Source organism: Lactuca saligna, chromosome 1, assembly GCF_052625555.1.
Source record: "Lactuca saligna cultivar CGN05327 chromosome 1, ASM5262555v1, whole genome shotgun sequence".
Classification (NCBI taxonomy): Eukaryota; Viridiplantae; Streptophyta; class Magnoliopsida; order Asterales; family Asteraceae; genus Lactuca; species Lactuca saligna.
The window spans coordinates 89,134,518-89,162,161 of record NC_136417.1 but is presented as its reverse complement, the minus strand read 5'-3'; the positions used below and the strand labels follow the sequence as shown (position 1 = coordinate 89,162,161).

Below are 27,644 nucleotides of genomic sequence, written 5' to 3'. Positions count from 1 at the left end.
AAGAACGTCGTGACAGGCCAACTAGGTCATAGCATGGTTATAATAACTCACATGGGGTATTAACAAAACATATGATTTACGGGTATTCTATCGTTTAAACGAGTTTATGTCTATTTAAACTTGCATACACCACTATAAGTATGGAAAATACTTGTACATTTCGATCTTTGGGTTTTAAAACTACATTTCATTTTAAGAAGAAAATATTGGATTTTTTTTGGAACAAACACTACTAATACAAAGAAAGGTTTTCAACTCTACCTACAAAAGTTTATGAACTCACAAACTTAATTGTTGACACTCTTTCAAAACTATTTGTAATCTCAGGAAATCAGTGAAACAGGTAACCAACTGCTTTTGAGGATGGGATGCAAAGACGTCAAATAATACATTTTTGTCATCATATTGTAATTGATTTTGAAACATGTAACTCATACTATGGTGTAACGTTTTCAATATTATTTATGAAGGTTGTGTTTGCTTTGGTCACTATTATACTCGTTGTTATGATACTGTGCATGAAGTCATTCCGACCCCCGGACGTTTCCGTGATCCTTGGTTTGGGGTGTTACACTCCTTGTTTGTTTTGTGGTTCTATAATTACTGTGGGAAACACAAAGGTAATACTACATTTGATACTATGAAATGTAATCGGTATTTACATAAAATAATTTTAGGGTGTTCTCAGCATGGGCTATTTCAACTGAGTCTTGTGTAAAAGATGTCTTTAGGCTTAGTGTGTTTGATATTTTTTATGTAAGAGCCCCATAACTTATGGTAATCATCAAGATTTTCTTTTTTGGAAGTGTTGTTTCCATGAAGAACGTTTGTCGTACTTGGTATAAGATTCTTGCGTGTATCCTTCCTTTGATGGAAATTACTAATTTGTAGCTTGTTTTTTGTCAGGATGCCCAGCTACTACCACATATGTTCTATTTAAAGAGTAATAGTTTGCTGCTAGTGTTTATTGATTTTAGTTGATTAAAATTTCAGGCGAGCCTTGGTGAACATGATAATGATATGTCAAGAAAGCTGATAGGGATACTAAAGAAACATAGAGCCTTTAGTGAGCAAATAGTGGTTTGTGAATATGAATCCTTTAGCTAAGAAGGCCCTCGAGGTTGTAAAAAAAGGCGAATTGACCATTATGCTCGAGAGATTTGAAAAGGTATTAATATATTATTTCCTTTATATCTTGGATTAAAAATCTTCAAGACTGAATTTAAATATAAAATATGTATTTTTTTTTTGGTATTCAGATATATAATCATTGGCTTTTAAATATAAAAGATTGGTGTATAAGCAGACAATTATTGTGGGGACACAGGATTCCTATTTAGTATATTCTAGGAAAACCCTGTGAAGAAGATTATATAGTTGCTAAAACTGAAGATGAAGCTCTTAAAAAAGCTCAAAAGAATTATGGAAAAAATGTCGAAATATATGAAGATCCACCTTAAAACTTTGACCATGTATTTACTCTATCTACTCATACATTTAACTTGTTTCTTAGTTTCATAAAGAAGAGTACCTTCTCACACTGCCTTTACCAGAGTGTTCGATGGTAAGACAAATTCTTTTATTATTATTGTTATTAAATTATTTACTATTATTATTATTATTATTATTATTATTATTATTATTATTATGTTTGGTGATTAATTTAATTTTAAAATTCAAGTTTCAAAAATGCATGTGCTTATTGATGCAGTGACAACAAATTATGACAAATATTTCTATAATGATGTTGCACGTGAAGTATACGAGTTCTTTTGGAGTGAATTTGCAGATTGGTATGTCAAAAAAATTTCAATTTATATTTTTTGATTAAAAATTTCAAATTAGGTTTAGAAGTACTTATATTTAAAGGTTTTTGATTGTGTGATTAATAAAAGTTTGTCATTCATTAATTCTTGGGAAAATGACTCTTGAGGGTAATTAACTTTTGCGTTTGTACTCATTTGGTCCCTTTCCTTTTTTTTATTATTCAATATACCATCGAACTTGTTGTTTGTGTTCACCATAACCCTTTTGACCGACTTTTGACATGTGATAGTCGGTTAAAGGGTTATGGTGAACACAAACAACAAGTTCGATGGTATATTGAGCACAAAAAAAGGAAAGGGACCAAATGAGAACAAATGCAACAGTTGGTTACCCTCCTGATCCATTTTCCCTTTACTCATTTACAGCAAATCCCACGTCATCTCCTACTGATATTAATGACTTTATGAGATTCATTCTTGCTTCTCTTCAAAACATAACCTACGAAAGGACATTATTAATATATGTACAACTTTGTAATGCACTTGAATATTTATTAAAGGAATCTTGATTAAGCAGTCACATTTCATGACTACATTTACATTTCCAATCAAATGATTTACCGTATCATGGATTCTAGACAAGTCTACAAATGAGTGGAATTACAAGTGCTGTGATTTTTGAGTTTACTTAGCTTTAAGATCGAACTCATGGGATAAGATACAACATCAATATGTACAATATTATGGTGATGTGTCTACAAAAGCAACATGATATTGTACATATTGATGTTGTATCTTATCCCATGAGTTCGATCTTAAAGCTAAGTAAACTCAAAAATCACAGAACTTGTGATTCCACTCGTTTGTAGACTAATCTAGAATCCATGATACGATAAATAATTTGATTGGAAATGTAAATGTAGTCATGAAATGCGTCTGCTTAGTCAAGATTCCCCTAATAAATATTCAAGTGCATTACAAAGTTGTACATGTATGAATAATGTCCTTTCATAGGTTATGTTTTGAAGAGAAGCAAGAATGAATCTGATAAAGTCATTAATATCAGTAGGAGATGACGTGGGATTTGCTGTAAATGAGTAAAGGGAAAATGAATCAGGAGGGTAACCAACTGTTGCATTTGTTCTCATTTGGTCCCTTTCCTTTTTTTTGTGCTCAATATACCATCGAACTTGTTGTTTGTGTTCACCATAACCCTTTGACTGGCTATCACAGGTCAAATGCCGGTCAAAAGGGTTATGGTGAACACAAACAACAAGTTCGATGGTATACTGAATACAAAAAAAAAAAGAAGGAAAGGGACCAAATGAGTACAAACGCAAAAGTTAATTAGCCTCAAGAGTCATTTTCCCTTAATTCTTTTATATTAGTTAACATTAACTGATTAATAATATGAATTGGTTGTTTTTTTTAGCGGCACTAAATAGCTCGCATAACTGAGCGAGACTTCCCATAGGATTTTATAGAAAGGAAGTCGGAGCATAAGAATTTGACAAATATGGGCCTTTGACACCAAAACGTAGTGTGTTTTTTTAATTGATGTCATATTTGTTATAGTTAGAGTGATTATTTGTATTTGAAAAATATGGGCCTTTAACACCAAAAAGTAGTGTGTTGGGCCTTTGATATACATATATGAAGTACACAACAAATTTGGTTGTTACATAGATGATGTAAGATAAGATCCACAACAGACTCAATACATATTGAAATTGAACTCTCATAGTCTCATATTGTGGCTGCCACCGACGCCCAAAATAAATAAATAAAATGATGAAAAAAAGAGAGGATACTACTAGAAAACAACCCTTTAACGACATGTGAACCATGACACACATGGATTTATGATACCCAAAATTTTGTGTCCTAAAAATAATGTAAGCTCTCCAAAAACTTGATGGATTTAGGACACACATTTAACCATGTCCTAAAATTAGCGTTACAAAAAAAACAAACAAACAAATAAAAACATAGAGGGCACCTATCATAAAATGTGTGTTTGTGCAAGAATTTCTTTTGATAATCTTTTTTCCATGAAATGCACGTTCTCCTTCCTTTAATAGCTAAGGTGGGAAATGAAATCCCAAAAAATAAAAACTGTGCCGTGTTCTCGTTTCCCTTCCCCAACCATGTTCACCGTATCGAGAGGCCTCTCCGGCGATTACAAATAGGGAGTAGGGTGTCAATATTTCTCGTTTTTGTCTTTGAAACTTCAGAAACTAAAAATGGAGCGCGAAAGAAATATATAATGGATTCATCAAAGGGGAAGAAGTATGTTGCAACTATGAATTTATATACCACTCTCAAATAATTAGGGCACAAATTATAGAAATTAACTTCGGTGAAACCTAATACTTTAAAGCTCATTGTTCAATACGATTAATCACCTACAATGAATCACACGATTAGCAAGAATGCATGTTCAATTGGTTTTATTTCGCGATTCTCAGAGTTATTCGACATATAAAATGGTCATTTTACCCCAAGTATGGATTATGGATTTTGGCATAGATCCCAATTGCTAGATGTGTGTGTTGATGGTACTGATAACTCGGAAGCTGGCAGAGCAGCAACTACAAAATTCTTTCGAGGAGCTTCTGCATTCGAGGTGAGTTTCCTTCACTGTATTTATGGGTCAAAGGCACCACTGTCGGCCCTTTTAGATTGTTATCCTGGTTTATCTTATCATATGTTATATCGGTGTCTTGGTAGATAGGATGTTGCTATGTTGTTATGATCTGTTAGATCTATATCCTAGTAGATAGGATGATGTTATGCTTAGTGATCTGTAACATCTATCTGTTTGTCTGTTGACTGGTTATATGTTTAATTGATATGTATATGTCGACATGTTATGTGTGGTTGGGTTGTGGCGGACCTGCTTTGTGCTGAAGGCCAACAGACCCAGAGTGTCTCGGATAGACTGTAGGCCAATGGGGTGTACCAGTTAGGACGAGTGGGGTGTACCAGTTAGGACGAAGGCCTGTAGAACGGTTCAAATAGGCTGAAGGTGCAGTGAGGTGTATCAGTCATGTTGAAGGTTCTATGAGCGTACCAGACAGACTGTAGGCCAATGGGGCGTCCAGTCAGACTGAAGGCTCTGTAGCGTACCAGATGGACTGTAGGCCGGTGAGGCGTTCCAGTCATGCTGAAGACCCTGTATGCATGTTGTTATTTGTATATGTTAACTGTTTGGGTGTTAGTACTTTGGGGGAACTCACTAAGCTTCATGCTTACATTTTTTTATTTATTGTTTCAGGTACTTCAGTTGATCGTGGCAAGGTGAGGGCGTCAACGTACATGTCCTTGCGTTTTAAAATGATGATTTATGGGAAACTCCAATAATGTGATTATTTTGGAAATTATGTTGAAAGAGATTCTGATTTCTAAATAATGTTTTTGGAAGAAAGGTTTTTTTATACACTTCTATTTAAAAAGGGTTGTTTTGCAAAGTTTAAATTTTAGGAAATTTTTGGGATGTTACAAGTTGGTATCAGAGTGTTGGTTTGAGTGAATTGGAGGAACACTTGTGTGAATCCAGACTCAAACTGAGGGAAAAGATTTTCAAAATGATTTTCAAATGGTTTTCAAAATACTTAAGAAGGATGCAATGTGTACGATCAGCCAGAGCCAGTAAGTAGACCCCAAAATACCATGTTGTTATTTGATATTGAGATATGTTATAATAGAATACTAGTGATAGGCCAGGGATCTTCAGGATTTGCATGATAGAATTTCCTGATTATATGATGCCTGATAGCCTAGGGCCTTTCTTTTATGAAATTGATATCATTACTGTAGGTGCTTAGTGTATGCATCATAGTCCTGAGAATGTTTGGTTTGGCATTATTTCCCGTTCTTGATTGATGAAGGGTTTAAGATAGGATCAAATATTCGAATGTCTATAGGGTCCATTGTTATGTATGGCTAGCATACATGAGTGCTGCAGTACTTTCTGGTATGCATTTAATTTATTTATTTATTCATTTTGGAGTAGCTACTCTACGAGTTGGTGGCCCTAACACGTCGAGTAGAGGCTAGTTTATGCGCAAGTTTTAAGTGACCTACACGTCGAGTTGAGAACCCAACTCGACGAATAGGGCTGCCAGAATGAAACCCTAATTTTGGGGTTTTGCATCCTATTTAAGCTCATTAATCCCCACCCTTGGGCCTCATTACCAGCCTCCAAGTCCCAATCCCTAACCCACGAAACCCTATAGCTTTGTGAGGGTGTGTGAGCCATTTTTGAGCATACTTGTGTACTTTGAACCTTGTTGAGGACCTCCAGGAGAAGATTGTAGATCTGGAAGCTACCTCTCTTTCCTTTCATTTTCTAGTAATCAAGTCTGAATCTTGGTCATTAGTTCTTTAGATCTCTTTGTATCCATTTTGTGAAGGTTTTGGTTCAAGAACTTGGATCTTCGGATCATGGACGTCCCCAAGCTAACATCTTTTCAGATCTGATGTGACAACCGTCAATTTCTGTCAAGTTAAAGTCGAATAAAGTCAACAAGTCAAACCAGTCAACTCAACTAACCCTTGTATATTAGGGTTTACATTATGTTTACTATTTTACAACTCACTATTTTAATGCAATGTATCACTTACAGTTTTCACGTGTTCAGAAAATCTAAACCCTAATCAAGGTAAGTGATGAAACTACTCAATAAAGCACTATTGCATACCCCTTGGGGGCGTATAACACTCCTAACAAGGCTTAACGAGGCGTACAAACCTTGGGTTACGGACATAAACATTCACAAAGGTCACAAACGAAGTCACTCATAATCTCCCTCAAATCTCTCCCAAATCTCCCTCGAAACTTATTTCAACTTTTTATAATCATTTGAGGCATTTCGACTCCTAACTTAGGCAAAAACCACTTGATACGGGAAGTTCAATTGACATACAGCAAGTTAGAACCGAACCCTAATGGAACCAAAACCCTAATGAAACCGAAACCCTAATAGAACCGAAACTCTAATAGAACCAAATCCTAATGGAAACGAACCCTAATGGAACCGAAACCCTAATAGAACCAAATCCTAATAGAACCGAAGTCACTAGTGAAACGAACCTACCTCTTGAACCAAGACCGAACCTTAATGAATTGAAAGCTATAAGGACCGATGGTTCAGTTCCATGCACACTCGGTTGTCTTGCCTTCGGTCCCTAGCCTCTAAGACCGAATCCTCCCTTCGGTTCATAACCTCTTAGGACCGAACCATCAGTCCTAAGCTCGAAAATTCGCAGCTTCGCCTCCTTTTCCCGATTTTCAACCCCGACTTCATTTTAAGCCCGTTTTTGATGATTTTCGCACGGGATTTTCATACAAATCCATATTTCATTATTTTCAACCTTTTAAGATCATAAAATAAGATTATCTTAATGATTTTTTATGAAAAAATGCCCAAGTATTCTTATGAACAAATTCAAAGTACAAAGGATGCTCTTTTGACTTTTCCATAAAGTTATGACACCTCCAGGTCACTATTCATGTTTTATGTCACTATTCACATCAGCCTTATCTACTCTTTATACGCTTTAACCTTCCTCAACAAGCTTCCTTAACCCCCATACACACAAAGAGTCAACACTTCTGACACCTCCTAGATTTCTTTCACTTCCACCATAAGCTAACACACTCTTCTCTCATTCTCTCTCTCTCCAAGAACTCGAAATTCCCTGGAGGTTTTGAGCTTCTCATCCATCTTTGGTAAGTAAATCATCCTACACTTGATTATTATACACTCATTCACTCAATTCATGGATTTCTCACACAAATATCGTCATATTTGTTGCTAGATCTTCGAATCTTCAAGCATCTCCTAAGTGTTCTTGACTTGGAAACTTCTTCTCTTCAACATCCATCCTAAGAAATCACTCAAGGTGAGTTCATATACCTACATTTTAATGTTTTCTTTAAGTTTTAGAGGGGGGAGGGAATACAAGTTAAATCACCATAATAAAACTTAAACTTATACTTCATCTTTCATCAGGAAAGTTGAGGTCCATTCACGAACTGTTTTTAACATCTTAAACATTTTAGTTTTCAAAACTGTATTAGGTGAAAAGAGTTCAGGTTCATACTTTTAAAATGAATACTTGCACAAGTTCATACGAGTTTTCTACAATTTATAGGGATTTTTACAAAACAGCCTATCATTTTTGAAACAACTTCGGACCAGTGTGTGAAGTTGGACATTTTCACACAAGTTAAATGTCACTTCTGACACCTCCTAGATTTCTTTCACTTCCACCATAAGCTAACACACTCTTCTCTCATTCTCTCTCTCTCCAAGAACTCGAAATTCCCTGGAGGTTTTGAGCTTCTCATCCATCTTTGGTAAGTAAATCATCCTACACTTGATTATTATACACTCATTCACTCAATTCATGGATTTCTCACACAAATATCGTCATATTTGTTGCTAGATCTTCGAATCTTCAAGCATCTCCTAAGTGTTCTTGACTTGGAAACTTCTTCTCTTCAACATCCATCCTAAGAAATCACTCAAGGTGAGTTCATATACCTACATTTTAATGTTTTCTTTAAGTTTTAGAGGGGGGAGGGAATACAAGTTAAATCACCATAATAAAACTTAAACTTATACTTCATCTTTCATCAGGAAAGTTGAGGTCCATTCACGAACTGTTTTTAACATCTTAAACATTTTAGTTTTCAAAACTGTATTAGGTGAAAAGAGTTCAGGTTCATACTTTTAAAATGAATACTTGCACAAGTTCATACGAGTTTTCTACAATTTATAGGGATTTTTACAAAACAGCCTATCATTTTTGAAACAACTTCGGACCAGTGTGTGAAGTTGGACATTTTCACACAAGTTAAATGTCACTAAAAATCATGAGAAAAAATATGAATAAACTAGATACATTTTTTAAACTCTCAGAATTTACAGGTCTAAATTTCGATCTTTGATGATTTTTCTATAAATTTTCCAATAACAGGAACTAGAAAAGTTATAAACTAGAAACATAGTAATAATTTCATCTACACCTTGTAACTTGCTGAGCAAGGTGTGTACTATTATATAAATCTATGTTCTTATATTAAATGTTATTTTACCTTAGTAAAAAGGTATATATTAGAACACAAAAAGATTTCTACTCTTACAAACATTTGATAAAACTATAATATGTATAGTTATGTACTTTACACAATAAACATTTGATAAACTATAACAGGTATAGTTTGTGTTTACATTCCAAAAAGGGTTTTCATCACAATAAACATTTGATAAACTATAATAGGTATAGTTTATGTTCATTACATTACAAAAAAGGGTTTTCAGTCACAACACGTAAATCTGTTAATGAATAAATTTGTGAGACATTCGCTTCACGATACTTTTTAAGTAACACATTTAAGTCCTGTATTGTAACCAGAGTCTCTTGTAGGGAGAGCGTGATAGTTGTGTATAGATCTATATTGGGATTGCCACCCCCACACCTTGTTGTTAGCTATAGTGGGACCTTGAGGTCCACGGGTGACAAATATCATAACAGTTCTGATGCCTGAAGAACGTCGTCACGGGCTAACTAGGTCATAGCATGGTTATAATAACTCACATGGGATATTAACAAAACATAAGATTTACGGGATTTTCTAACACTTAAATGAGTTTATGTCGATTTAAACTTGCATACACTACCATAAGCATGGAAAACACTAGTACATTTTCGGCCTTTGGTTTTAAGACTACATCTCATCTAGAATTGTTAGTTTTCAGCTATAATCATTAAGTGTAAATGCTAGATTTATATAAGAATTTAGGCGCGATCGACTTAGAATTGGTGGGTCCGCTTTATTTCTAATTCCTTGTTTGGTTGTGGGCCTAGGGCAGACCCATTATATTCGATGGTTTATTTAACTTTAATTTTATATAACTTATATACACTTGGAGAGTATAGAAGGAAACTATAGGTCTTTCTAGGGTACACTATTTCATAACATAGAAAGTTACATTTCATTTTAAGAAGAAAATATTGGATTTTCTGGAATCACACTCTATCGCTTTTACAAGGAAAACGACATCTTTCTCAAATAAAACTCTTATGAACTCACCAACTTAACTGTTGACAGTTTTTCAAAACTACTTGTATTCTCAGGAAATAAGTGAACATGTAATGCTCAGCTTTTGAGGACAGGACGCTAAGGCATTAAGTTCAAAACTCATTTTGTCATCATGATGTAATTTATTTGGACACATGTAACTCGTGCAACAATGTAACCTTTTAAATTATATTTATGATGGTTTTGTTTGCTTTCTTCACTATTATATCCGTTGTTATGATACTGCACAAAAAGTCATCCGCTCCCGAACGTTTCCGCCGTTCTGGTTTGGGGGTGTGACATATGGGATGATTTAGGGTTGTTAAGGCATAAAGGCGCAAACTTTATGCCATTAATGACCCCATGCAAGCTTTAAGACGTGTTTATGGCTTTTTGGAGCCCATAGAGCCATTTATGGAAGAAAAGCTTGAGACTTTATGTGTCTCTGGAATGTTTAGGACCTAGATCTGGATTTTCATGTTTTGTGTTGGAGTGATAAGGAGATTTCTTCAAAGATCTATGTCTTAAAGACCAATGGTTGAGCTAAACCCATTAAGAAGAATTAATAGTTGGTAAAGTTGGAAACTTTACCCTTAAAAAGACCTTTCCAGCATGTAAAAGTAATATGAGGCTTAGATCTAACGTTTTGGGGCTTAATCTGTTAAGATGCCCCAAAAAGAACAGGTAACTCGTCGAGTCAAAGGATGAACTCGACGAGTTGAGACCAGTTGTCCCGTTCTGATTATGGTGGAACTCGATGAGTCTGAGGGTGACTCGGCGAGTTGGATAGTGATTTTAGGGTTTCTGATTATGGTGGAACTCGATGAGTCTGAGGTTGACTAGGTGAGTTGGAACGCGATTTTAGGGTTTTGAGTTATAGAACTCGGCGAGTCAAAAGGTTGACTCAACGAGTAGGGTCGGCTGGGAGTTGACCTTGACCAGAGCATTGACCTTGATCAAGGGTAAAATGGTCATTTACCCTAAGTATGATTGTCAGATTTTGACTAAGTATTATTGTATAGTGATAGTCGGGGAGTCGTGGGAGCAGCCAACAGAGACTCCTCACGCACGAGTTTAGCATCCAGTTTGAGAGGTGAGTCCTCTTCCAGTAGGAACGAGTCTAAGGCACCAAGGTTGGCCCGTTTATGTATGTTATCAATTTCGGGGTTAGCCCGATGTAGATATATCCTTCCGGACTTCAATCTGATATTGAGGCAAGCCCGAGGAATGTTTGTATGCTTGATGTCTTTGTGATTCTTGCATGTACTTGTTTATGTGTTTCGGACTTCGGTCCGATGTCGGGGCAAGTCGGAGGAAGATTTATATGTTATATGCTTGTTGCAGTGTCATATGTATACCAGACTTCGGCCCGATGTCGGGCGGGACCCGATGTAGTGGGCAAGGCCCGGTATATTTTATTATGTGTTATTTTGTATGTTATGTGATAGCTTGGGGAGACTCACTAAGGTTCATGCTTCTAGTTTTCAATTTTGGTTTCAGGCACTTCCACTAGCAAGGGGAAGAGCTCGGGGTGATTGCATGGCACACACCACAGTTTTAGCCTAGGATGTTTAGACTCTAATATTCTGACACGGGCTTTTGATATAGCTTTTTGATATAATTTTTGAGATACATGACTTGTGATCTTATTATGACGTTTGATGAATTATGGTTTTTACTAAAATAATTTTTAAACGAAATTTTTGGACCATATTTTTTGGATGTTTCAAGTTGGTATTAGAGCCTTGGTTTTAGGGATTCGTGCACACTCTCGGGTGTGTCTGAACTCAAACTGAGGATTTGATATAAAAAATTTCAAAAGAAAATCATTTTGAAAAGAGAAAAAGGTGTGGTGCATGCAATCAGCCGAGCTTAAGTAAGTGCTCCCAAATTACCCATACAAGTTTAAGTTATGATATATTTATGAGAACTGCATGCTAGATTAGGGCTAAGGATCCAGGAATGATGCCTTATGTGCCTGTTATATATGTATCAGCTTTATGAACTGCATACTAGTATAGATTAGATAGTTATATGATGGTCTGTTTAGAATATGCTTGATTATGTTTAATCAATGCTTGAATGTTGCTTGCTTTGTGCTTTTAGGAGTTCTAGTTATCTTTTACTAACTAGAAAATGAATATGTTAAGTTACATATTACCAGGACTAAATAATTTCAGAAGGTTACGTTTAGCCTTATTTCGCAGCTCTCGTTTGAGTCTAACCGTTGTAGGGTTGGACCTCTCATTTGAAGAATTATCTAGTCTTAGTGATATGTAATGGTATACGCAAGCTAGTTATGGGGAGATAGTAGGGATTCCTTATGCAACTGATGGAAGAGAGTGGGATGGTGATTACCCTAGGGCAAGCCTAGGATGAGAGTAGCGTGAGAAGCAGTAGTCGTAGAAGGGATTGGTGAAGTCAAGGAAATTATTGAGGATAGTACGGATAGATATGGAAGGTAGTATGGGCCCTTTCTACTGAAAGCAGAGGATCCGTACTCGAATCAAGAAAGGCTGATATGAATCCAGGAAACTTGTAGTCAATGTGATCCCTCAAGATATGATTAAGATTCTGATGTTTTTATGATGTGTTTTTCAGAATGGTGGTATTATGCAATCGACCAGTCGACAGTTCTGGCACCAATGAGGGATCAGGTTCGGGTTCTGGAGCTGGGTAGATGGACGATCAGATGAGGGAGTTCATTTCCTCTAAGATCACGCGTAGTATTCTGGATCAGACTCGTGTGATCTTTTGCACGGTCAAGGAGGGTATTTTGGAGATTTTAGATGAGATACTGGGCACATTTCACACCGAGATGGCGGCCACGGTGGGGTTATACACACTTACATTCAGGGAGTTCAGAACTTGTGGATCTCCCCTTGATCTTGATCTTCTTATTGATTCCTTGATTGGAATCTTGCAATAGCCATATTTTGTTGAATGATAGGACTCATAGTAGGAATCACTCTAATGGTATCATACCCAAAACACCAAAAGAGAAAAATTGACAAATCATAGAAGAGAGGATTAGGAAAATTAAAACTCTAAACTCTAAAGGTTTAATTTTCATCTACGGAAAGAATAAAGGGAATGCAGAATGAAATTTGGAGTAAAGAGCACTTAGGGTTTCATTCTTATCTCCCTATTTGCTTAATCCTAAAACAAGTCCAAAACTTGGGTAATCCTTATCTAATTCGTCCATCTTAATATTTAGGGTTCTAGAATGTTCCAATTAATTAAACATTTTAATTAGTCTTTAATTAATTAACTAATTAACTTTTAATTAATTACAAGTTAATTCCATAATATTTTCTAATTAATTTATCAAAACCATGAAAAATTAATAAAATTATTTCTCTTGTCTTTTAATTCCTCAATTGGGTTATGGTGACAACTCAAAAAAGACACTATTATTATCAAAAATATTACCAATAATTAATGACCTTAGACTTTATTCCAATAGTAATCAAGGTTTGTAACGTTTATTTTGCCTTCATGGCAATTTGAAAGCAATTAAACAAGATTAGTTTAATCTTTTAAAAGAGAAATGGACTTTTAAAAAATCCTTAATTATATCATTGAACAAAAATAGTAATGGACTTTTAAAAAAAATCCCCAATTATACAAGGGTATAGATCTAACATTTCACTACAGCATAAAAACATCTTATATACCAGGATACGTAACCTACTGGGTCGGCATTGGTGCCTTCGATCCACATGTACAGCAAGGAAAACTCACCTCTTAGTCTGAAAAGATAGTTGAACACAACACCGCTTCCGAATACCAACTCTATAAGCCACATGTACAACAAACAGTGACCTTGTCTCAAACTATTGCCCAAAATACCCTTAAGTCAAACATGGTCAAATGTCAAAGTCAAGAAGTCAAACTTCAAGCTGAGTACACCCAGTGTACTCAGCTCGTACGTATGGCATATTTACTATCCAGAAACAGGACCCCATACGAGTACGCGCAACATGCTCAAAAGTACGCGCAGCGTATTAGGTCATATAACATTTTTCCATTAAGTTCTTATTCTCTTATGTCCTTTAGTCCAACACTTAGATCTAGACCCATAACATCATTCTAATTCATAAAGTTTCTACCTTTACAACTTTCCATGGCTAGATAAGGTCTGAAAGCTGAAACCCTAAATTAATAATCCATTAAGACATCATGACTCGTGCATGGAAGGGATATAAGGACCAAGAACACATTTTTATGGTTCTTAATAGCTCTATAATGGATAAAGTTTTTTACTTTATCCATTTGGACGATCCAAACAACCAAGATCTAGACTTTAAGTCTCAAAGGGACCAAATGTACATCTTTCTCAACTCAATCAATTAAGTCCAAGTATCCAACCTTCACATCTGAATCAAAATGATGTTTAGATGGATAAAGTTTCCAACTTTATCCATAACTAGGTCACCAACTTTCAAGATCTAAACTTTATGCATTTAAGTGACTAAAGGCTCATAACACCCAAAACAAGTTAGATCTAACAAATGCATCATCGAGATTCAAGCTTTATACCTTTAGAAGAAAGATGAACGTGAACAAGGTGATCTACAAGCTGCAATGCAACCAACACTTCTCCAATGAGTTCCTTCTTCTCCAAGATCCACCAAGCACAGTCCAAAGCACTCAAAAACACCTTCTTTATCTCATAAGGCTCAAATAAGGGTTAGGATTTCATGGGAGGATGTTAGAGAGGTGGAGTCTAAGAATGGTAAGGGTTTTGGGAGCTTAAGGAGCTTAAATAGGGCTCAAAACCCTCAAATTAGGGTTTAGGGTCTAATCGCATACCCCCAGAGTACTCATAGTATGCCCAACATACCAGGTTGATTCCCCACGATCCAGCTTGCCTAGTACGCCCAATGTACGCTCCTAGTATGCCTAGCGTACGCGGCTTAACCCAAAACCGTCATAACTTCAAACGGTCGTAACTTCTTCATTCGAACTCCTTTTTTGTCATTCTTTATATCCACAGAAATGTATTGAAGAGCTCCACGGTATTATCTAGGTATCTTGGACTAAAAAACCTATAGAATAAAAATCTATATTTCATGCAAGAACCCGGTCTATGACTTTCCCCTTTCTACCCTTCGGCCCAGAACACAATTTAAAGGTTAAGATTGTGCAACCATCATTGCCTCCTTCCAAAAGGTCTAAACATTACCTCCTTATGGTCCAAAGCCTTTACCAATTGACTTCCAGCCCATGGCCCTAAAATAAGAAATGACAAGAAACAAGATGTTACATTGCCATATCATGGCAATTGCATGACCACATCGTGGCATCTTAAATGATACGCGGACCTGAAGATGGATGCCACGATGTGGTAATCCTTACCACCATGTCATGGCCAACTAAAAATCTCTAAAATGGAATTATAAAATTAATACCTAGAAAACCAGATGTTACAAAACCCTATGTGTACATGTACTCTAATAGATCTAGGTTTATTTTATTATATCAACCTGCTTTGAAAACTATAAATTGACTAACCCCTTGATCTTAATCTTCTTGTTGATTCCTTGATTAGGATCTTGTAATAGCCATATTTGCTTGAATGATAGGACCCATAGTAGGAATCTCTCTAATAGTATCACACCCAAAACACCAAAAAAGCAAAATCGGCAAATCCTAGAATAGAGGATGAGGAAAATGAAAACTCTAAACTCTAAAGGTTTAATTTTCATTTGCGGAAAGAATAGACGGAAGGCGGAATGCAATTTGGAGTATAGAGCACCTAGGGTTTGATCCTTATTTACCTATTTATAGACTCCAGTTGCTTAATCCTAAAGCAACTCCAAAAACTTTGGTAATCCTTATCTAATTCGTCCATCTTAATATTTTAGGGTTCTAGAATGTTCCAATTAATTAAACATTTTAATTAACCTTTGATTAATTAACTAATTATCTTTTAATTAATCACAAGTTAATTCCATAATAGTTTCTAATTAATTTATCAAAACCATGACAAATTAATAAAATTATTTCTCCTATCTTTTAATTCCTCAATTGGATTATGGAGACAACTCAAAAAAGACATTATTAATATCACAAATATTACCAATAATTAATGGCCTTAAACAATATTCCAATAGTATTCAAGGTTTGTAACGTTTATTTTCCCATCATGGTAATTTGAAAGCAATTACATAAGATTAGTTTAATCTTTTAAAAGAGCAATGGACTTTTCAAAAAAAATCCCTAATTATATCATTGAACAAAAATAGCAATGGACTTTTAAAAAATCCCCAATCATACAAGGGTGTTGTGATGTTTATTGTTATGCCCCTGGTACTCACTTGTTGACAATTTTGCACCTGGCTGTTTTTTCAGGTCCTCTTTGATAGTTCGGGTTTGGGATTTGTCTTTGAGATTCAGGTTTTATATCCGCCGCGAAGGGTAAGAATCCTTCTAGTTACCAAATAAAATAAGAATATAAATACCCCTGGTTTATAATAAATTTATTTAATTTATTTTTTCATAAGTTATTAGATATACAACCAAATAAAATAAGAATATAAATACCCCTGGTTTATAATAAATTTATTTAATTTATTTTTTCATAAGTTATTAGATATACAACCTACAGATGCATGTAGCGTTACAATTGCAACTAGTCAATTTTTTTTGTCAGTTAGTTATTTGAAAATCTTTTAATACAAGTTGACCATTTTAATATATTTCTTTCTTTTTCCGAGTACGTCTATGTATTCACATTTGTTCAATATATGGTCAAAGCTTTCCCATGACAATAGCATGGGACTTCTAGCATCATGAATCATGTCTACTTTTTGAATTCCTAGATACCAAGACTCCTTCAATAATGTCATCATGATCATAATGACTATTTTATTTTTTTCTTATGGACCAAATTAAATCCATTAATGTCATCATCTGCGACTTCCTGGGATTTTCTGAAAAGAAAAAGTTAACATCAAACTGTTATAAAAGTGATACTTATTTTCTACAATTACTTCGCTAAATAATTCGAACATGGTTTCATACAATCATTCATCTGATCATAGTTACGATATTGTATCACCAATTTATTATAACCGGTCTTCGGGGCTATCTGTAAACCTCACCAATGAAAATATTGAATCCTTGTGGGATTTTTGTTTGCAAATTTTTGTTTGGGAAATCGAAGGAAAGTACAGCGGGCCTTTGGCGTGGATTGGGATCTACATATCAATAGCATCATTATTTTGCATTCTTGCCATGGTAGCTGATCTGTTCAATGGTTTTCAAAGAAGAAAATTTTGGTTTCCAAGTAAGTATTTCTCTCTAAATGCTGTTTCTATCACAGTGATAGCCGTTGCAATGAAACTCCCTGTGGATTTGAGTAGTCCAATGCCTGGGTGGGTGGACCAAGCAGCTAAGCAAGGAAGCTTAGTCTTTATGTGTATGATGATGGCTAACTTGATGCCTTCTTTGGCGTCCATGGATAACAAGTCACTTCATGGATGTAGGATACATCTATGTCGCTTTTTTACTCTTCTTACTAATAATTTTGATCTCTTCTGCTATAACACTTCCAATCTCTAAGCAAATTCTAGAACTCAAGTATCAAGCAATTAGCAAAACAACTTTATATGATCATTGTCCACAAGATACATTTGATATTCAGAAGCTACAACAGCATGTGAAAAGATATTGGATCATGGCAGAAACTGGTAGCCCTCAATTTGTGATAGCTTGTAACTCGTTATCACGTGCTTCCTGCGTAATTTGTTTAACTGGTCTAGCCATATACATATCTCTTCTGGTGTCAATTTTAAAATTTCCATTTCGGATAAGATTCCAATCAGATTACAAGTGGTCAATGGTTGCCATTGTTATCACACAGTCCATTGGAGTTGGAGTGGGTGTCATCTCCCCAATGTTTAGATGTTTTACGGTTGTGAGCTTTATATCTTTTACAAGGTGGAATAGGAACCATTTGGAGGTCTTTAAAGTAGAGAAGTATTGGACTCAACAGTTGTGTGAATGGAAAGAAAGTCATATAACATTTCTATCAAATGGCCATAGATCAAGAAATCTTATACGTAATTTGAAAAAACCTATTCTAAGTGCTTGGATTGGATTTCAGAAGGTGGTTGTTGTAACATGCAAAATTATAGGGCTCATCCCCATAGTGGTTCTACTCATTTTCATGTATTGTTCATATTATTTCAAGTCAATAAAAGAAATGATGCTTAATCCACCCTCAAGCACTCACGATATAGATGAAGACCTTAGCAATTATGTTTTGTTACTTGAAGACAATACGGAGTTTGCTGAAATAACACTTAAACGAATTTCAAACTCCATGAATCGCATGATGCAAAAGGCCGAGAAGGAACAAGACGACAATCTCTTAAAGTTTCTTGAAAAATCTATTGGATTCGAGGGAGTAGAGAATTTTGACATTTGTCAAGTTCAACCACTACTTTCTATTGAATTTCCTAACAGTTGGAGCTTACCAATTGTCACCTTAACGTGCATCGCCATTGCTCTCCCAAATATTGGTAAGGATGCAACTAATAACTTGTTCAAATGTGTTGGTGAAGGTCTTTTTTACACGCATATTGTTGAGGAAAGCTTGAACAATGCACGTCAATATGTAAACATTCAAAAGGCAACTATGACATTGTGGGATGAGGTTGAAGACAAGTACAAGTGGTTAGAGAACACTTTGGAAAAAAGAGCTTATGAAGGAAAAACATCAAGAGAGATCCTTGAATGGTTTGCTAACAAAGCAGAAGAAATTGTGATAGAAGTTAGCAAAAGCACAAATATAGGAGAACCGGTGGAATACCTTCCGTGGAAGTTGATTGTTGCTAATTCAATGTATCGAATTACACAAACAATCATGTTTACCTACCAAAGTAACATCTTAGAGATCAATGAAGAATGGTTATTTACACTATTAACTCACATGATTGCAGACATATTGGTTGCTTGCTTCACCAACATACCACGAGTCATAACAATGAAATGCCATGAAACTGCAATAGAGAAACGAGAAGCTAGTGTTGAGGCTGCAGCAAAGCTTCTTGGTAGGACTACTGAGATAATAAAAAGACTTGAAACGTATGAATTACCAAACATTCATCAGGATAAGATGGCATTTATTGATGAATGGCGTCTTCATTTGCAACGTATCCCTTAACATTTGTTGTCTTTCATATAGATCGAAAGTAATTTTCTGACTTCATAACACAATTCTTGTTTGTGTGTATACATAGGCTTAATATCTGGTTGTAATTCTTGTTTCTTTTTCACCTTAAAATATGTTGTCTATCATATAGATCGAAAGTAATTTTTCAGTTTTGTTTGTGTTCACAGGCATATCTTTACATCTTTCTTTTCAGTTTTGTTTGTGATCTTGGACATTTCTTAACATCTTTCTTTTCATATATTGATTCATGTTGAGGATGTTGGATAGTGACACTTTGGATTGGGAAAAAATCGGGGCATATTTTCATATTGTTGCATATAATCTTGAGCAGTATAATATTGCATATTATATTTCAGTGGATATATTCATTTTACAATGGTTGTTGAACTGAAATATGAGCAATTGGGAATGTGGTATTATATATATTAGGAAAAATGATACAAATGCCCTGCGAACTTTCTAGGGTTTATCTGTTGAGTCCCTAAAGTTTTTGTCGGGCTTTATGGGTCCCTAAACTAGGATATGACATGCTCTTTTAGTCTCTGTCAACCTGTAATAGCCGGTTCAGTGACCTTTTAGGGAAAAAAACTCACATTGTGCCCTTATAAAGCCAAAAAAAATAAGTTCGAGGATCAAATCATACCAAAAAAACTCTCTTTTTCTTGTAAAGCCAATTCATACTCAACTTATATTGATCCCCAAACTTTTTTTTGGGCTTTATAGGGGCACAATGTGAGTTTTTATGGTCTAAAGGTCACTGAACCCGCTATTACAAGTTGACAGAGACCAAAATAGATGGTCATATCCTAGTTTAGGGACCCATAAAGCCCAACAAAAACTTTAGGGACTCAACGGGTAAACCATAGAAAGTTCGTAGGTCATTTGTATCATTTTCCCTATATATTAAGGCTCAACTTTTTTGGAATGTATAACTTTGGGTTAATGACAGAGAAAGGTAACGAACTTTGGACTTTATCCATATTTAGGTAACCATGATTTTTTTGTTCACATTTGACGATTGAACTTGTTTGACCTGTTCAAAATAAGGTAATATGACCAGTAATTAGCGGTAACATTACCCTATTATGAACATGTCAAACAAGTTTACTGGTCAAATGTGTTCGAAAAAAATATGGTTACCTAAATATAGACAAAAACCAAAGTTCCTTACCTATTTTGGTAATATTGGGTTTATTATGTTAAGTGTGAGTAGTCATAAGATCCATTGATGTGAAATGAAATTGGGTTGTCCGGTCTTGTGTATGAGGAGATGGTTAAGTCTTGGGCCAACCCAGTTTAGGCACAGATAGTTAGGGGTTAGATTGTATACGCTTAAGGGGCTAGGTTGTATGTGTTTTAAAGACCGAGCAACACAACTTAGCCCATGACTAGCTGAGACTAAATTGGGTTAGACCAAGCCTAACCTAACTGTTCATTAACTGTCGGAGCCTGATCCTAGGGCACACAGTCCCTAAAACGGTTCTTTTCCAATATTACCAAAACGGGTACGAAACTTTGGTTTTTGTCCGTATTTAGGTAATCATGTTTTTTTCGTACACATTTGACCAATAAACTTGTTTAACCTATTCATAATAGGGTAATATTACCGTAATTATCGGTCATCTAACCCTATTTTGAGCATGTCAAACAAGTTCAATGGTCAAATGTGAACAAAAAAAACATGGTTATCTAAATGTAGACAAAGATAAAAGTTTGTTACCTTTCTAGGTCATTAACCACATAACTTTAGAGTAACATCATATTTACATGCACCATGATGGCTAATATAATGTCTTTTTCCATTCAACATCTATAAAAAAGACATTTCCTTAAAAAGAAACTATATTAGCCGCATTATGCACAGAACTTGATGGTACTCAAGTTGAAGTTGAGTAACTTCAAGTGTTTATGAGAGGCTCATGTAGGAAAAGAAAAGTGTGCACATCTCTATTTATAAAGGGATAAACACCCAACATTCGTTTTCACTACCGATGTGGGACACAAAGATGGAAAGTGAAAAGGAAGTTAGGCATCCCAAATTATGGTCACCATCAATTATAATTTTAGGGTTTTTGGTTTTGACTTTTATAACTATAAACTAAAATGAATTGTATAGGTTTTAAAGTTTTTCAAACCAAACCCAATATCTATCAACAACATGGCACTTCTTCCAAATTTCATAGGTTTTATTATTGCAACAATCACTCTATTACAACACTTGTGTCCGATTTAAAATAAGGAACCAAAACACAAAACTATTTACTAGATTGCACTTTTGGGCCTAATTAAGGACCCATCAACAGCTATCTTTTGGTAAGTATATAATCTATTCAAAATATTTTCTTCAGCAAATATGTAAATCAAAATTTTATGGGAATATAATGACTTTATTGTAATTCTTGAAATGTGGTTATCGAGAGAACATGGATAATCGGTCATTTGGTTGATATTGCAACAAAATTATAAATATAATGATATAATTGAGAAAAAAAATCGGTGTTAAAATCAAAACTTTATGATAATATAGTGACTTCCTTGTAATTTTCCCTATTAAAACTTAAAAAAAAAAAAAAAAAAAAAAAAAAAAAAAAAAAAAAAAGAGTTGTTTTAATTGATTAGTTACACATATAGCTTTCTATGTGTTGATTTAAATTAGATTAATATAACTGGGATGATTACTCTAATGTTTTGATATGATACTCTTATTTGATGTTGGAATACTATGACTTATGTTTTGAAGAAATGATTTAATAACTATTGTTTCTTTAATGGTTTAAAATGAAAATTTTTTGTCATGATTTTTGGGATGTTACAGGTTGGGTGGGTAGCGAAATGGATGGCACTGACTTTGTCTTCTCCGATTGACTGCCACCTTGTAGTCTCCGGTTTTCCAGCGACTATGCTTGTAGATCTGAATCGATGTCATCGTCACATATCTGAACTCTGGAACTTGAGGGTTTCCAGATCGGACCAGTGAACCCACCCCTAACGTCGTCGATATGGGTTACAACGTCCTTCGCTGGCTTGATCTATATTCGAATGACCACCGAAACAAATCAATATGTCGTAGAACGTCCTCTGAGTCGATCTTTCGTCGAATGATCACTAGAACAACTCCCCACCAACTCCTACAACGAACAAATTTAGAAATAACAGTACTTTCCAGCAACAACGAAGGTTTTCGGATCGAAGGAGTTCCGGCGAAGAGCTCCATGTCGTCTTTCAGATCTTCACAGAACTAGGCAACGGAGATGGAATCTGATGACAATGGTGGTCGTTTTTGGTGGTGATAGTGGTTTCAGAGAGAGACGGAGAGAGATAGAGATAGAGATAGAGATAGAGATAGAGATAGAGAGAGAGAGAGAGACAGAAGAGAGAGAGATGTGGTTGGGTGGGCTTTTGGTGGGTTATGAGGGGGTAGGTTTATATTTTGTTTTTTTTTTTTGATTAAATAATAGTAAATGAAATAAAAAGAAAATGAAAAACAAACAATAAGGACAAAAATATCATTTTGAAGAGTTTTAAAAATTTTTGAACTAAATTTGCAACAAAATGAAAGTTTTTGACCAATGGTGTTAGTCCAAAACTTTTTAAACAAAAATGACAATTCTTTACATACGGTAGAGACCAATTTTATAGTTTTTCATTTTTATTTTTTATTTTCCTTGTTTATATTTATAGTTTTAATTCATTTGCGGATAACGTTTCTATTGGTTTACAAAACCAATGGTATGTGTTTGTATTTGTAAAACAAAAATATTAGGTTGAGTCTGGTTTTTTCGATTATTTATAAATCGACACTAACAACACTAAACCGTACATCACATACTTTATGACATGATGTTAGGATTTGGAATAAAAATAAAGTCATTTATATGTTTTATAGTTGTTTTGAATGTTTTTTTAATATTTTTTTAGTTTTTGTTCGCCTCTAGTCTCAATCTCTCTATCAGTTAAGTTGTATCTTGGAATTTAGGAAAATATATTTGATCGTATTAACGTATATTTGCTCTTCTTGGTAATTTGAAAGCAATTACACAAGATTGTTTTAATCTTTTAAACAAAAGTATTTATAAAAAGAAGATTTATAAGTGCAAAAAAAAAGCAATGAATTTTTAAAAAATCCCCAATTATAGCATTTGCAAAAATAGCAATGGACTTCAAAAAAATCCCCAATTATACAACGGTGTTGTGATATTTATTTGTATGCATCTCATATTCATTTGTTGACGACTAGTTATGAGACTCATACATTATATGGATTAATTTTAAAAAATTAAAAATAAAATTCTAAATATTTAAGAACTTTGAATTTTTAAGAAAATAAATGAATTATTAAATTTGAAATGTTTTTTTATCTTTTAAATTTAAATAAATAAACAAAAGAAATAATAAGCTTTAATTTGGGAATTTTGAAATTAGTACGTAAATCCATTAATGAAATTGATATCTATTTATTACTAAATTTATTGAAATTATTATATTAATATTATGTGGAATTTAATAAAATAAGAAAACATATAAAATGACATGTGGAAAAAAATCAAAATAACATTTGACAAATTGAATGGGAGTGTGACATGTGGTAAAAAATCTTCATTTATTATAGTAGATTTCGCACCTGGCTGTTTTTTTGGGTTCTTTTTATTGGAAATAAATCATCTATGTAAATTAGTTTATTTGTTTTCTATATTTACTTTTAGATACCCTGTATATATCCCTATATTTTTGTATATAAGAGGGATTAGTAAAATCAATAAAATTGTTGGGAACATTTATCCCATCTTATATGGTATCAGCCTATATCGATCCCTAATTTTTTTCTCGCTGCTTCTGCCTCCCGCTTCTTTCTCAGCCTCTCGCTATGTCTTCTTCTTCAGAAACCTCATTCTCTCTAAACACCCTTTTTCATATGCTTACTATCAAGTTGACATCAAGCAATTACCTTCTGTGGCGAAATCAAATCACCCCTCTTCTCAATCATCATAAGTGGATGTCACATGTCGATGGCTCCTCTACCATTCCGCCACCCAAAATCATTGTTGACGGGAATGAAATCTCGAATCCAGCCCATGAAGCTTGGATCGATGTTGACCAGAAGGTACTCTTAATCCTTCAATTTTCTCATCCGAAGAATCAATGGAAGAGGTGTTAGGTCTTTCTTCCCCTCGAGAAGTTTGGACAGCCGTGGAATCCGCATATAGTCATGATTCTCAAGAATGGTCAAAAAACCTCAAGGATTCTCTCCGTCAGCTTAAAAAGGGTACCCTTTTTGTCTCTGAATATGCTAAACAGTTCAGATCTATTTCTGATAAATTATAGGCTATTGGGCAATCGGTTCCTGAAACTGATAAAAGCCACTGGTTCTTTTGTGGTTTGGGACCTACCTTTGAAACCTTTTCAACTGCCCATATGGCTCTTCCTACAGAACCAAGTTTTCGTACCCTTGTGACTCAAGCTGAAGGTCACGAGATGTTTATCTCATCATTACATGAACCGACTCTATCTCCTGTTGCTTTTAATTCTTCTCGTGGGAGAGGTCGATCTAGGCAGTCTAGTAATCGGGGTGGATCCTCTTCCCGTGGCAGGGGGAGGTCTGGTCATCGGCCTCCTCATTGTCAGTTATGTCGCCGTGATGGGCACTATGCAAGTGCTTGTCCCGATCTTAGAAATTGTGCTCAACAATCTCCACATTCGGCTGCAAATCTTGTTCAAGCTTTCAATGTACATTGCAACATAAATGAGTCGCCTCCGGATTGGTGTGTTGATTCCGGAGCAACGGCTCACATGGCTCCATCTTCGACAGGATTTGGTTCCTTAGTTCCCTATCATGGCAAAGACAAGGTGGCTTTTGGCAATGGTAATATACTTCCCATCTCTCGTATTGGTACTTTTTCTCTTGCCCCAAATTTAAAATTACGAGATGTTCTCATTGTCCCTTATATCAAAAAGAAGCTACTCTTTGTCAGCAAATTAACTAATGACTACCCGATTGATGCTTTATTTTCTCGGTCCTCTTTTGCTATACAGGATACCCTCTACAAAATAATTTTGGCGACAAGAAAGCATAAGGATGGTTTATATGTCTTGGATCTAGCATCTTACGCATTGGTGGCATCAGTGATTTCTTCTAATATTGCATCTTTTGATTTATAGCATAAAAGACTTGGTCATGTTGCTTACAACATTATTTCTCTTCTTAATACAAATGGATTTTTACGTGTAACTTCTGTTTTGCCAAGTCCTAATTTATGCACATCTTGTCAATTATCCAAGCAACATCGTTTTCCCTTTCAATTAAATGATAAAAGATCCTTGCATGTTCTTGACTTAGTTCACTGTGATTTATGGGGACCAGCTCCAGTTACATCTATTGATGGTTACCGCTACTATGCTATATTTGTTGATGATTACTCTCGCTTCTCTTGGTTTTATCCCTTAAAACAGAAGTCAGATTTTTTTGACATTCTAGTCAGTTTTTTAGTCTTTGTTCAAACTCAGTTCACTTGCAAGCTGAAAGTGTTTCAAAGTGATGGAGGTACTCAATTCTTAAATCATCGAGTGAACAAATTGTTTGTTGAAAATGATGGATTAGTGTCTAATTCCATAACTGTTTTGGTATGTACTTGACCCGATTATGAGCATGGTCCTTTTGGGTTGCCTTCCCCATAGCAATATGTAGGATGATTTAAGGAGAGAAAGGTTTAAATATGATTTATTAATATATTATGAGAATAATATATTAAAGGAGAAATCATATTGTTTAATTAATATTGGTCAAGAATTAATTAAGAATTAATTTTGTGGTTAAAAGAGATTAATTAAACTTAGGGGACTGAAGTTGTAATTATAAGATAATTATAATTGGGCTATGGATCACCTAATAATATATAGGTTGAACGAATTCTATGGGAAGCCCATTAGAAATCGTCCAAGGGATATGTTTAAGGAGTCCATGGGCTGCTTAGGGCCTAAGCAGTCAGATTAGGGTTTCCTAGTTGTAAACCCTAATAGCCTACATGTATAAAAGGGACCCTTAAGCCACAAAAACGTGGACAACACTTCCATTAGGGTTTCCAGCCGTTTTTGGTGCCTCTTTTTCTTCTCCTCTTCATCCAATTTGCATATGATGTTTGTGACTCCATTAGAGGTACTACACTTGTGGTACTTGCTTTCAAGAGCTAAGGAAATTCAAGGAACTAGTTGTTATTGCTATATAACAACAAAAGGTATGTATTCTAGCTTTATATATGAATTTCGAAAATTATAGTAGCATGCCAGGTTTCTTTTTGTGTTCATAAAGCTATATAACTAATAGTGAAAACATAGATCCAATACTAGGGTTGCATGCACACATAGGATTGTTTGTATAAAACCCATCAGTGGTATCAGAGCCATTGGTTTTTGTTTTCAATTAGCTTTTATTCAAATTTGTGAACTTGACATATTAGGGTTTATGGCTAATAAACCCTAAAGGCTAGGTATTCTTCGCAATTAGGGTTGCAAAACCCTAGATGGCGATTTTTTGCTAGGGTTTCCCAAATCCTTTCCTTAGCCTCCAAGATTTTGAAATCTAGGGTTATCCAACCCTTGGATTTCGAAATTACCTCCTTCCCCAAGGTTAGATCCTAAATTTTAGGGATTTGGATAATCCCATATCTTGTAATTATCTTTTAATTGTTAAATATGGTAATTAAAGATCTTGAATTATCCCATCCCTTATTTTCGAGATTTAGAGAGGGATTCAAGGGATTAGGATATCTTAGATGTATAATTGGTAATTATCCTCATTATCTAGATAATCCCTTGTGATTTAATAATTTAAATTAATTGTTTAATTTATGGTAATTATTAAATCAAGAGTTTTAATATTCAAAATTTTAATTTAAATGTCTTAAATTCGAAAATTTTAAGTGAGATTAAAACCTAATTGTTTTGAAGAGTTTCAAAACTTGCCCTCAAGTTTTGGAATTTAAATTGTTGATTAAAAGTTAATTTTGAAAGTCTAAATTCCAAAACCATGATTTTGAAAAGTTCAAATTAAACCCTTATAGTTTTATTAAATTAATTAAGTGTATAATTAAAAGAGATTTAATAAATCCATAATGATTTTGGTTAATTAAAAGTATAATTTAAACCACCTAGTATTTTAAAAGTGTAAAATACACCCTTATACTATATATAACATTAAAAGTTTAATATTATATATGTATAACTAGAAAGTCAGTCTTACCGTTAGTAGGCCTCATTCACGAAGCTAGTCTATAAGGGGTGTTTAAGGAAATTGCCTATAAAATGGCGATTGAATGGGTATCCACTCTTACCCACCGCACTCTTGACTAGTGGAGGGTCGTTAGCCGAACGGGTAGGATAGGACGAAAAAACCTTCCATTATAAGTATAATGAAGTACAAAGTAACTAAATGCTTTTTCAAATTCCCAAATCATAGTTACTTTAGGAAAAATGTGAAATTGTATGCTAACCCATGGAATTACACTTCGTACCCTTGTCAAACGTTAGTGGAGCGTGTGTGGTTAACCGGCACACTAATTTGGGGATGACATTGGTGGCAAAGGGTGGCTCGATGCTTATCATAGATCAA

The 27,644-nt window shown here is 34.7% G+C and overlaps 1 protein-coding gene across 1 annotated transcript; it reads left to right on the top strand.

Moving 5' to 3' along the window:
- The first annotated feature begins 17,341 nt into the window (after window positions 1-17,341).
- Window positions 17,342-19,033, top strand: LOC145009586 (uncharacterized). The gene has a single exon (XM_078968256.1). The coding sequence runs from the start codon at window positions 17,342-17,344 to the stop codon at window positions 19,031-19,033; it is 1,692 nt and encodes a 563-aa protein (XP_078824382.1).
- Window positions 19,034-27,644: the final 8,611 nt, after the last annotated feature.